The sequence below is a fragment of the Cetorhinus maximus genome, unplaced genomic scaffold, assembly GCF_964194155.1.
Source record: "Cetorhinus maximus unplaced genomic scaffold, sCetMax3.hap1.1 HAP1_SCAFFOLD_388, whole genome shotgun sequence".
NCBI lineage: Eukaryota > Metazoa > Chordata > Chondrichthyes > Lamniformes > Cetorhinidae > Cetorhinus > Cetorhinus maximus.
The window spans coordinates 37,150-49,749 of record NW_027596334.1 but is presented as its reverse complement, the minus strand read 5'-3'; the positions used below and the strand labels follow the sequence as shown (position 1 = coordinate 49,749).

The window sequence follows — 12,600 nt, the reverse complement described above, 5'->3', positions numbered from 1 at the left end:
ACAATCTATATTAATGACTTAGATGAAGAGACAGAGAGTCGTGTATCTAAGTTTGCTGATGATACCAAGCTGGGTGGGAAGGTAAGCTGTGGGGAGGACACAGAGAGGCTGCTAAGAGATATAGACAGGTTAGGTGAGTGAGCAACAAGATGGCAGATGGAGTATAATGTAGGGAAATGTGAAGTTATTCACTTTGGTCATAAGAATAGAAAAGTAGAATATTTTTTAAAAGATGCAAAATTTGTGAATGTTGATGTTCAAAGAGACTTGCAGGTGCTTGTACAAGGAACACAGAAAGTTAGCATGTAGGTGCAGCAAACAATTAGGAAGGCAAATAGCATGTTGGCCTTTATTGCAAGGGGACTGAGTACAAGAGTAAAGAAGTCTTGCTACAGTTGTACATGGTTTTGGTGAGACCACATCTGGAATATTGTGCGTAATTTTGGTCTCCATGTTTAAGGAAGGATATACTCTCATTGGAGACGGTACAGTGAAGGTTCACTAGATGGTCCCTGGGACGAGGGGGCTGTCCTATCATAAGAGGGTGAGTAAATTGGACTTAAATTCTCTGGAGTTTAGAGGAATGAGAGACGATCTCATTGAAACTGACAAAATTCTGAGGGGGTTTGATAGGGTGGGCACTGAGAGATTGTTTCCATTGGTCAGTGAATCTAAAACACGGGGACACAGTCTCAGGATAAGGGGCCGGTCATTTAGGACTGAGATGAGGAGAAATTACTTCACTCAAAGGGTTGTGAATATTTGGAATTCTCTCCCCCAGAGGATTGTGGGTGCTCCATCGTTGGATCTATTTAAGGCTGGAATGGACAGATTTTTGGTGTCTCGGGGAATGAACGGTTACGGGGAGTGAGCGGGAAAATGGGGTTGAAGCCCAAGATCGGCCATGATGGTCCTGAATGGCGGAACAGGCTGGATGGGCTGAGTGGCCTATTCCTGCTCCTATTCCTTGTGTTCTTGTGTTTTCTCTCTCTCCCTCTCTCTCTGTCTCTGTAGCTCTCTCTCTCTTCCCTCTTGGTCACTGTCTCTCACTCTCACTTTATTTTGATTACCAGATAGTTTACTTTGTTTACTGGTTTCACAATCCCTCAACCTCATCTCCCCCTCTGTTGCAATGTCCCACGCTGAAGATCTGGCTGCTGACCAATACATTGTGTCACAGGTGGAATCTCAGAGATGAGGTGGGGATTATAAATGAGGAACGACAGCAACATTAACCAGCAGAGCATCTGCAGAGCCAGCTCATCCACACCCTTGGAAACAAACTCACCAGGTAAGAGCGACCGAAGTACGAGTCAAGCTACACATCTTCACCAAAAAACCCACATAAAATGCCAAACATTGCACAAGACAGTGACAATTGTAGCCTGTGTTTAGTGTGAGCTGGTCTCTGTGAGTGTGTTAATATTTACAGGGGGTCTCCGGGAGTGTGTTAATATTTACAGGGGGTCTCCGGGAGTGTGTTAATATTTACAGGGGGTCTCCGGGAGTGTGTTAATATTTACAGGGGGTCTCTGTGAGTGTGTTAATATTTACAGGGGGTCTCCGGGAGTGTGTTAATATTTACAGGGGGTCTCTGTGAGTGTGTTAATATTTACAGGGGGTCTCCGGGAGTGCGTTAATATTTACAGGGGGTCTCTGTGAGTGTGTTAATATTTACAGGGTGTCTCCGGGTGTGTGTTAATATTTACAGGGGGTCTCCGGGAGAGTGTTAATATTTACAGGGGGTCTCCGGGAGTGTGTTAATATTTACAGGGGGTCTCCGGGAGTGTATTAATATTTACAGGGGGTCTCTGGGAGTGTGTTAATATTTACAGGGGGTCTCTGTGAGTGTGTTAATATTTACAGGGGGTCTCTGGGAGTGTGTTAATATTTACAGGGGGTCTCCGGGAGTGTGTTAATATTTACAGGGGGTCTCCGGGAGTGTGTTAATATTTACAGGGGTCTCTGTGAGTGTGTTAATATTTACAGGGGGTCTCCGGGAGTGTGTTAATATTTACAGGGGGTCTCTGTGAGTGTGTTAATATTTACAGGGTGTCTCCGGGTGTGTGTTAATATTTACAGGGGGTCTCCGGGAGAGTGTTAATATTTACAGGGGGTCTCCGGGAGTGTGTTAATATTTACAGGGGGTCTCCGGGAGTGTGTTAATATTTACAGGGAGTCTCCGGGAGCGTGTTAATATTTACAGGGGGTCCCCGGGAGCGTGTTAATATTTACAGGGCGTCTCCGGGAGTGTGTTAATATTTACAGGGGGTCTCCGGGAGTGTGTTAATATTTACAGGGTGTCTCCGGGAGTGTGTTAATATTTACAAGGGGTCTCCGGGAGTGTGTTAATATTTACAGGGGGTCTCCGGGTGTGTGTTAATATTTACAGGGTGTCTCCGGGTGTGTGTTAACATTTACAGGGGGTCTCCGGGAGAGTGTTAATATTTACAGGGGGTCTCCGGGAGTGTGTTAATATTTACAGGGGGTCTCCGGGAGTGTGTTAATATTTACAGGGAGTCTCCGGGAGCGTGTTAATATTTACAGGGGGTCCCCGAGAGTGTGTTAATATTTACAGGGGGTCTCTGGGAGTGTGTTAATATTTACAGGGGCTCCCCGGGAGTGTGTTAATATTTACAGGGAGTCTCCGGGAGTGTGTTAATATTTACAGGGAGTCTCCGGGCGTGTGTTAATATTTACAGGGGGTCCCGGGAGCGTGTTAATATTTACAGGGGGTCTCCGGGAGCGTGTTAATATTTACAGACGGTGTCCGGGAGTGTGTTAATATTTACAGGGGGCCCCCAGGGATGTGTTAATATTTACAGGGGGTACCTGGGAGCGGAACTTAATTTTAAACAACGAACATGGAACCTAAGCGAGTCTCAGTAATGGTCACCATGAAACCATTATCAGTTGTTGTAAAAATCCATCTGGTTCACTAATGCCTGTTAGGGAAGGAAATCTGCTGTCCTTACCTGGTCTGGCCTACATGTGACTCCAGACCCACAGCAATGTGGTTGATGCCCTCTGAAATGGCCGAGCAAGTCATTCAGTTCAAGGACAATCAGGCATGGGCAACAAATGCGGGATATGTCTTATGGTACCATGAACGGGTTAAATAAAATGGATGTAAGTACACCCACAGTGCTGTTAGGGAGGTAGTACCAGGATTTTGACCCAGCGACAGTGAAGGAACAGCGATATGTTTCCAAGTCAGGATGGTGAGTGACTTGGAGGGGAACTTCCAGGTGGTGGTGTTCCCATCTATCTGCTGCCCTTGTCCTTCTAGATGGTAGTGGTCGTGGGTTTGGAAGGTGCTGTCTGAGGAGCCTTGGTGAGTTCCTGCAGTGCATCTTGTAGATGGTACACACACTGCTGATACCGTGTGTCGGTGGTCACATTCCTGGTCTATCTTTAATCTTTTCCATAATGATGATGAATCTAAGTTGAGCAAATCTGAATTCTGATCACTATCACTCAAATCCCCTCCCACTGATACTCCTCCATCTGCCCAGATCCATCCCCTGGTACCAAGATAAGGGCAGCCATTAACTGGTCTTTCTCAGATTGTGTAAGGTCCCTGAGCTGATGATAACTGGGAAGAGCTGTAAATTTGAGGAATTATTTGTGAGGTGTAAGTAGACCAGGTGTTAAATCCCCGTCTGTCTCTCCGCAGGATGCTCCTCCAAGTTTTTGCTGTTCTTCTAGTGGTGTCTGGATTAGGAAAAGCCCATGTTGATCCAGGTAAGGAGCAAGCCGGTTTTCCGGGATGGATATGAGTCTGAGGTGGGATGCAGAGCGGAGAATCGGAGGGAGAGAGAAAGAAAAGGACAGTGACACGGAGAGAAAGAGGGAGCCGGGTAAAGAGATAGAGAAGTGGAGAGGGATGAAGAGAGAGTGCTTATGGGAGAAAGACAGACACTGATCGATTTTAAAATCGAGGCATTGCCTGACTGGGAGCCAATGCAGGGTACTGAGACCAGGGGTGAGTCGGTGGTTAGGAATGCAAATGCAATGTTGGCATTTATTTCGAGAGGACTAGAATATAAAAGCAGGGATGTGCTGCTGAGGCTTTATAAGGCTCTGGTCAGACCACATTTAGAATATTGTGAGCAATTTTGGGTCCCGTATCTCAGGAAGGATGTGCTGGCCCTGGAGAGGGTCCATAGGAGGTTCACGAGAACGATCCCAGGAATGAAAGGCTTAACATATGAGGAACGTTTGAGGACTCTGGGTCTATACTCGATGGAGTTTAGAAGGATGAGGGGGGATCTGATTGAAACTTACAGAATACTGAAAGGCCTGGATAGAGTGGACGTGGGGAAGATGTTTCCATTAGTAGGAAAGACTAGGACCCGAGGGCACAGCCTCAGAGTAAAGGGAAGACCTTTTAGAACAGAGATGAGGAGAAACTTCTTTAGCCAGAGAGTGGTGAATCTATGGAACTCATTGCCACAGAAGGCTGTGGGGCCAGATCATTGAGTGTATTTAAGACCGAGATAGATAGGTTCTTGATTAGTAAGGAGACCAAAGGTTAAGGGGAGAAGGCGGGAGAAGGGGGTTGAGAAACTTATCAGCCATGATTGAATGGCGGAGCAGACTCGATGGGCCGATTGGCCTAATTTCTGCCCCTATGTCTTATGGTCTTATGGGTGGTGGGCGAACAGGACTCAGTGTAATTTAGGATATGTGCAGCAGAGTTTTAACTGAGTTGAGGGTTAGGGAGAATGGAAGATTGGCCAGGAGAACATGTGGAGTCTGAAGGTAAGCCACACCCTAACAGTGCAGTTCCCCATGGAGGGAGAATGAACAAGGTGCTCATTGTAATGTTTCAAGATGTTTATGGAACCCTCTAAATCTCTGTGTTTAACCTTTAGACCTTAACTTTGCCCTGCAAGGCAGAGCCACTCAGTCCAGCTTGGAAAATTATCTCGGGAATGCCATCAATGCAATAGACGGGAACGTGAACTCGGACTGCAGCCTGGGTTCCTGCTCCATCACTACCTCCGAGATGGAGCCCTGGTGGAGGGTGGACCTTCTCCACCCCTATATGGTGGGCACCGTGTCCATCACTAACAGGATAGACGGGGTTCCGGGAGACCTGAACGGAGCAGAGGTCCGTATTGGAGACTCGCTTGAAGACAATGGCAAATCCAATGCCAGGTAAACGGCAACTACAGGCAAACTTCAGCTATAGAAAAATTCCTGTGACAGGCAAACCCCTGCTACAGTCAAGCTCTAGGTGCAGGCAAAAACTCCCACTACAGGCAAAACCACCAGCTACAGCAAACTCCCGCTACAGGCAAACCCTCACTAAAGGCAAGCTCCTGCTACAGCCAAACTGCAGCTGCAAACACCTGTTCCAGACAAATTCCTGTTACGGGCAATCTCACACTACAGGTAAACTCCAGCTGTTGACAAATTCCCACTACAGGAAAACTAGCCAGAGGCAAACTCCTGCTGCAGGCAAACTCCCACTACAGACAAACTCCTGCTGCAAGCAAACTCCCACTACAGACAAACTCCTGTTACAGGCAATCTCACACTACAGGCAAACTTGCCAGAGGCAAACCCCCTGCTACAGACAAACTCCTGCTACAGGCAAATTCCCAACGACAGGCAAACTCCAGTTACAGGCAAACTAGCCAGAGGAAAGCTCCTGCGACAGGTAGATTACATTAAAAGTGAATTTCCACAACAGGCACACTACAAATCCCATAAAACCTCTTGGTGAGGGCTTTGGGAGTCAATTAGAGCTTTCAAAATAGAGCTCAATAGATTTTACTGGTCAAGGGTTTTGTGGGATATGGAGCAAAGCTGGGAAAATAGGGTTGGGGCTTAGAATTTGGCAGAAAAGTCTAGAGGGGCTGAATGGCCTCTTATTCTTCCTAATGTCCTTGTGTTTCTGTGTTGGCAGGTGTGGAGTGGTTGAGTCCATCAGTCCTGGAGAAACACAGCACTTTAGCTGCAATGGGATGTTCGGCCGATACGTCACCGTGGTGATACCCGGTCGGCACACCTCTCTGGCAATCGCTGAGATCACCGTGTTTGGACCTGGCCATCACCATTGAGCAGCAGGATGGCCAATCACAGGGTGCGTGGCAGTGAAACCCAGGTTCAGTATCACCCTCCCCCATCCCCTCCCATACCAGCACCAGCCGGAGAAAGAGAGTAACATAGAGAATGATCCCTGGGCAGAGAGTGACCGCTGGACAAAGAGTGACCCCTGGAGAAAGTAACATCAGAGAGTGACCACAGAACAGAAAATGACTCCTGGATGGAGAGTGACCCCCAGGACAGAGAGCGACCATTGGACTGAGAGTGATCCCTGAGTAGGGAGTCACTGCTGGACGGTGAGTGGCCTCAGGACAGAGAGTAATATTAGAGAGTAACATTGGACAGAAAGTGACCCCTGGACAGGGTAACATTGGAGAGTGACCCTTGGGTAGAGGGTGACCACTGGACAAAGAGTAACATCAGAGAGTGACCCTTGGACAGAGAGTGACCACTGGACAAAGAGTGACCGCTGGGCAGAAGGTGACCACCAGACAGAGAGGGACACCGGGACAGAGAATAGCATCAGTATGAACCTTGAACAGACAGTGACTACTGGACAGAGAGTAACATTGGAGAGTGATCCCTGGACAGAGAGTGACCACTGGATACAGAGTAACATCAGAGAGTGACCCCTGGACAGAGAGTGACCCTTGGGCAGAGAGCAACATCAGAGAGTGACCCCTGGACAGGGAGTGACCCCTGGACAGGGAGTGAACTCTGGCCAGAGAGTAACATCAGTGGTGAGCCCTGAACAGACAGTTCAGATGACCGGACAGAGAGTAATATTGGAGAATTGCACTTGGACATAGAGTGACCCCTGGACAGGGAGTGACCCTTGGACAGAGGGTGACCACTGGACCAAGAGAGAGCTGTGAAACTGTCAGTGTTGCCCCTCGGAGCTGCGTGTTGATGGAATGTTTGATTTGATGCAGGGATGTGAAGTGAATCCCTGCACTGCCCATGGTTTGAGTTCCCTACAATCTGCTTTGATTCGCTCGGTCTGGGGATCCTCGAACGCTTTCCCTGTGCCTCCTCCCTGAACCTCTCGTTCTCCGCCATCGTGTGCACCGTTAACACTGGTCGTGCGCTCGCATCGCTGACTCAGCTTGACCTGTAATGAGATCTTGCTGTTCCAGAATGTTCCTCGGTTAATAAAGTGATTTGACCTCTCGGACGGTTTGTTTATTCACCCGAAAGTTATGGCGGGACAGTAACCCGGGGGAAAGGAAATGGCCAGCCTGGGAATTGCACGGAAAGTAGGAATTCATTCAGTGGGGCGGCAGGATGGATTTGCTAGAATGTTCCTCCCCTCTGTTGCAGCGATTCCACGGGGAACAAATGAATCCGGGTCCTCGGCATTTCTCCTGCTTTTTAAAGTTGCCGCCTCTGTTTTGGAAGCATTCCTGGAGATTCCGACGCATGGCCTCCAACCGCCTCACCCAGTCGAGCAGCCTTCCCCTCCCCCAACCACACCCCTGACACTCTGGTAAGGAGGTGAAGATATATTGTTGAAGTATTATTGCCTGATTTTCCTGTTGGGTCCTTGCTACCCAGTGAGTGTCCCGGAGATTAGCCTAGAGACTCCAGGGGTGTTCCTGGAGAATTGGGAATTGCGTTAGGAGTATTGTGCACAGTTTTGGTTTTATGCAAAGAAGGATATACTGGCCATGGAGGGAGCACAATGGAGGTTCACCAGACCGATCCCTGGGATGGCGGGACTCTTTTATGAGGGGAGGTTGAGGAGACGGGGCCTGTATTCTCTAGAGTTTGGAAGAATGAGGGGCGATCTCACTGAAAGTTACATTTTTACAGGGCGTGACTGGGTGGAGTGCAGCAAAGACGTTTCCCTTGGCTGGTGGGGCGGGGTCTAGAACCAGGGGGCACAGTCTCAGAATAAGGGGCAGGTACTTTAAGACTGAGATGAGGAGGAATTTCTTCCCTCAGGGGGGTGGTGAATCTTTGGAATTCTCTACCCCAGAGGCTGTGGAAGTTCAGTGACTGAGTTTGTTCAAGACAGAGATCGATAGATTTCTAGATATTAACGATAGCGCGGGGAAGATGTTGAGAAGGGAGAAGATCAGCCATGATCTACTTGAATGGCAGAACAGGTCAAGGGGCTGAATGGCCTCCTAATGCCCCTGTTTCCTATGTTCCTAACCCACTGGGCTCTTCATGCCACTTGGCTTTGTTGGGGGGAGTCACCTCTCCCTACCGCCCACTCAACAAACCCCTCCCTCCCCCAAACCCCCTCCTCCCCCAGACCCGGCCCCCTCTGGCTGGGGTCCGTCCAAGACTCCGGACCCCGATTCTTTGTCCGGTTGGAGCTTGGCGTGCCCTCCCTGACCTCCCCACTGTGGGAGGGCCAGCAGGAGAGGCGGGCAGATACCTCGGACAGTTGTGGGGCATGGTGGAGAGTCCAGGGATATGGGGGTGAGGCTAAGGAGGGATTTGAAAACAGGGGTGAGAATTTTAACACTGAGACTTTGCTTGAGTGGGCACCAGTGTAGGCCAGTGGGCACGGAGGGCGAGAGAGGGGGAAACAGGGTGGTAAAAGACCAAAGGGGATTTTACGGAGCAGACAACATAATGACTGCCTTAGGGGAGCGTCACAGTGTTGACAGACTGAGGGGGATCAATAGACTGAGACGGCAGCTGAACATGGCGCACGCTTCAGCTTGAATTGTGTGCTCAGATTTTCAGAGAGTGGATCTGGAACCCATAACATTCTGGCGCCAAAGCGAAGTGGGGGGTTAATCCAGCGAGTCACAGCTTGTTCTGGAGCTGAATGAACCAGTATTAAGTTCAGCTGTTGTCTCAGTCTATCAGACTTTCGGCATTGGCAAAGCTCTGCCAAAACTGCAACAGTTCCTTAAAACAGTCATTATCACGTCTGCTTTATATAAAATCCTCTCCCAATTTTCCCTTCCTGTTAATGACCTGCCTGGGGTTTCTGCAATCGAATGCAGCCTTTTGCGAAAGGGGGAATGCTCTCCTCTCCCTCCCACCCTCTGGCTGGGAAAATCCCACTGGAATTCTAGCTGATTAGTGAGCGTTTGTGTTTAATGAGGCTGGAGCTAATTCGACAGTTCGTAAAACTGCCACGTTTAATTAGGCTGTCTGGAGGTGAGGGTCACTTCTGGGTATCTGAAACCCCCTCAGAGTTTCCATTCCAGATGTCTGCTCCTTGAGATTAATCTTCGGGGACGTCAAGCTTTACCCGTTTGACCAAGTGATCGCCGATGGTTCAAGTATTTGAGATGTCTATTTCCGTCATGTGGGTCAGATTTCCCGGAACCACACTATCCTCACGGAATAGGTTCTGTTCGGAATAACGAGGATGTTAACTGAAATGGCGGAATGTTAAAGTAGGTGCTGGAACAGAGAGATCTGGGCAATGTGTACATCTCAACTGAGAAAAACAAAAAGCTAAAAGCTACTGCGGATGCTGGAAATCCAAAACAAAAACAGAATTACCTGGAAAAACTCAGCAGGTCTGGCAGCATCGGTGGAGAAGAAATCAGTTGACGTTTCGAGTTAACCCTTCCGACAGTGCAGCACTCCCTCAGTACTGACCCTCCAACGGTGCAGTGCTCCCAATGTACTGACCCTCCAAGAGTGCAGCACTCCCTCAGAACTGACCCTCCAAGAGTGCAGCACTCCCTCAGTACTGACCCTCCAACAGTGCAGCGCTACATCAGTACTGACCCTCTGACAGTGCAGCACTCCCTCAGTACTGACGCTCCTACAGTGCAGCACTCCCTCAGTACTGACCCTCCGACAGTGCAGCACTCCCTGAGTACTGACCCTTCCAACAGTGCAGCACTCCCTCAGTACTGACCCTCCGACAGTGCAGCACTACCTCAGTACTGACCCTCCGACAGTGCAGCGCTCCCTCAGTACTGACCCTCTGACAGTGCAGCATTCCCTCGGTACTGATGCTCCTACAGTGCAGCACTCCCTCAGTACTGACCCTCCGACAGTGCAGCACTCCCTCGATACTGACCTTCCGACAGTGCAGCGCTCCCTCAGTACTGACCCTCTGACAGTGCAGCACTCCCTCAGTACTGACGCTCCTACAGTGCAGCACTCCCTCAGTACTGACCCTCTGACAGTGCAGCACTCCCTCAGTACTGACCCTCTGACAGTGCAGCACTCCCTCAGTACTGACCCTCTGACAGTGCAGCACTCCCACAGTACTGACCCTCTGACAGTGCAGCACTCCCTCAGTACTGACCCTCTGACAGTGCGGCACTCCCTCAGTACTGACCCTCCGACAGTGCAGCACTCCCTCAGTACTGACCCTCTGACAGTGCAGCACTCCCTCAGTACTGACCCTCTGACAGTGCAGCACTCCCTCAGTACTGACCCTCTGACACTGCAGCACTCCCTCAGCACTGACCCTCAGACAGTGCAGCACTCCCTCAGTACTGACCCTCTGACAGTGCAGCACTCCCTCAGTACTGACCCTCTGACAGTGCAGCACTCCCTCAGTACTGACTCAGCATTTACAACAATCTTCAGCCAGAAGTGCTGAGTGGATGATCCATCTCGGCCTCCTCCAGAGGTCCCCAGCATCACAGATGCCAGTCTTCAGACAATTCGATTCACTCCACATGATATCAAGAAACAGTTGAAGGCACTGGATACTGCAAAGTCTATGGGCCCTGACAATATTCCGGCAATAGTACTGAAGACTTTTGCTCCAGAACTTGCCGCGCCCCTAACCAAGCTGTTCCAGTACAGCTACAACACTGGCATCTACCCGGCTATGTGGAAAATTGCCCAGGTATGTCCTGTACACAAAAAGCAGGACAAATCCAACCCGGCCAATTACCGCCCCATCAGTCTACTCTCCATCATCAGTAAAGTAATGGAAGGGGTCATCAACAGTGCTATCAAACGGCACTTGCTCAGCAATAACCTGCTCACTGATACCCAGTTTGGGTTCCGCCAGGGCCACTCAGCTCCTGACCTCATTACAGCCTTGATTCAAACATGGACAAAAGAGCTGAACTCCCGAGGTGAGGTGAGAGTGACTGCCCTTGACATCAAGGCAGCATTTGACCGAGTGTGGCATCAAGGAGCCCTAGCAAAACTGGAGTCAATGGGAATCAGGGGGAAAACTCTCCGCTGGGTGGAGTCATACCTAGCACAAAGGAAGATGGTTGTGGTTGTTGGAGGTCAGTCATCCCAGCTCCAGGACATCACTGCAGGAGTTCCTCAGGGTAGTGTCCTCAACCCAACCATCTTCAGCTGCTTCATCAATGACCTTCCTTCCATCATAAGGTCAGAAGTGGGGATGTTCGCTGATGATTGCACAATGTTCAGCACCATTCGCGACTCCTCAGATACTGAAGCAGCCCATGTCCAAATGCAGCAAGACCTGGGTGATATCCAGGTTTGGGCTGACAAGTGGCAAGTAACATTCACACCACACAAGTGCCAGGCAATGACCATCTCCAACAAGAGAGAATCTAACCGTCGCTCCTTGACATTCAATGGCATTACCATCACTGAATCCCCCACCATCAACATCCTGGGGGTTACCATTGACCAGAAACTGAACTGGACTAGCCATATAAATACTGTGGCTACAAGAGCAGGTCAAAGGCTAGGAATCCTGTGGCAAGTAACTCACCTCCTGACTCCTCAAAGCCTGTCCACCATCTACAAGGCACAAGTCAGGAGTGTGATGGAATACTCCCCACTTGCCTGGATGAGTGCAGCTCCCACAACACTCAAGAAGCTTGACACCGTCCAGGACAAAGCAGCCCCGCTCGATTGGCACCCCATCCACAAACATTCACTCCCTCCACCACCGATGCACAGCAGCAGCAGTATGTGTACCATCTACAAGCTCCGTGCCTCAGGGAGATTGCTACACTCTTTCACGCGCATGTGCAAAAGAGCGCAGGCCCTGATTCTCCCTCCTCCACCCGCCCGCCCGCACGGGTTGAATGGGCCTTAATTGGCCTGCCCGCGTAAAATGGCGGCACGCAGCCAATCGCGGGTGGCGATCGGCTCTGCCCCGCCCAGCCCGACCTACACAGGTAAATTTCCACCCCTGGTTTCTTGATTTCAGGTGTGTCTGAACCTCCCAAGCAAGTCATAAAAATTCACCCAGCAATTGGGAACGAAGGTCTACACAGGCTAAACACATCAGGATTAACAGCAGAAGAGCTAAAGGATCCCCAAAAGATATGGATTACACTGGAGACCGGTTCAGGATCAGGTTAAACTTCCGTATTCATCGACTGGAGTTCATGTCATTTTGACAATAGCCCACAGAACCCATAGAGCACTTCATCAGTAGATGCAGAGAAAAGGGTGGGTACTGTGATTCTTCAAACGCAGAGCTAGCAGACAGAATTGTCCAGAATGATCTGCTAGACAAGCCCAAAATGTATCTTATCGAAGAGCTACTCAAGGATGGAGGTGAGTACGGACCGATCCTCACAGCTTGATGAAGATCACAGGTCCTCAGCACAACCACAATTGTTGACTCATTCACCAGAATAGCCAAACCCAAGGAGACATGTGGAA

The 12,600-nt window shown here is 49.7% G+C and overlaps 1 protein-coding gene and 2 long non-coding RNA genes across 5 annotated transcripts in view; 2 read left to right on the top strand and 1 right to left on the bottom strand.

Annotated features, from left to right (window-relative positions):
• Positions 1 to 5,332, bottom strand: part of LOC144673578 (uncharacterized) — a 343,246-nt gene extending 337,914 nt beyond the window's left edge. The window contains exon 1 of the long non-coding RNA XR_013574384.1: positions 5,292 to 5,332. This is a non-coding gene — a long non-coding RNA (uncharacterized LOC144673578). The remainder of the gene's footprint in view (positions 1 to 5,291) is intronic.
• Positions 1 to 6,400, top strand: part of LOC144673576 (uncharacterized) — a 345,035-nt gene extending 338,635 nt beyond the window's left edge. The window contains exon 4 of one of the 2 annotated variants that reach the window (XR_013574381.1): positions 6,386 to 6,400. This is a non-coding gene — a long non-coding RNA (uncharacterized LOC144673576). Of the gene's footprint in view, positions 1 to 6,285; positions 6,301 to 6,385 lie in introns of those variants that run through there. The other variant, XR_013574380.1, reaches the window with a different exon arrangement.
• LOC144673573 (fucolectin-1-like) lies at positions 1,177 to 6,119 on the top strand. 2 transcript variants are annotated; one of them, XM_078535331.1, is made up of 4 exons: positions 1,177 to 1,291; positions 3,677 to 3,744; positions 4,878 to 5,163; positions 5,918 to 6,119. In XM_078535331.1, exons 2-4 carry the CDS (start codon positions 3,678 to 3,680, stop codon positions 6,069 to 6,071), a joined length of 507 nt encoding a protein of 168 aa, XP_078391457.1. In that variant the 5' UTR covers positions 1,177 to 1,291; position 3,677; the 3' UTR covers positions 6,072 to 6,119. The 2 variants fall into 2 exon arrangements, with proteins under 2 accessions (XP_078391457.1, XP_078391456.1); XM_078535330.1 differs by having other exon boundaries at positions 1,267 to 1,306.
• Positions 6,401 to 12,600: the final 6,200 nt, after the last annotated feature.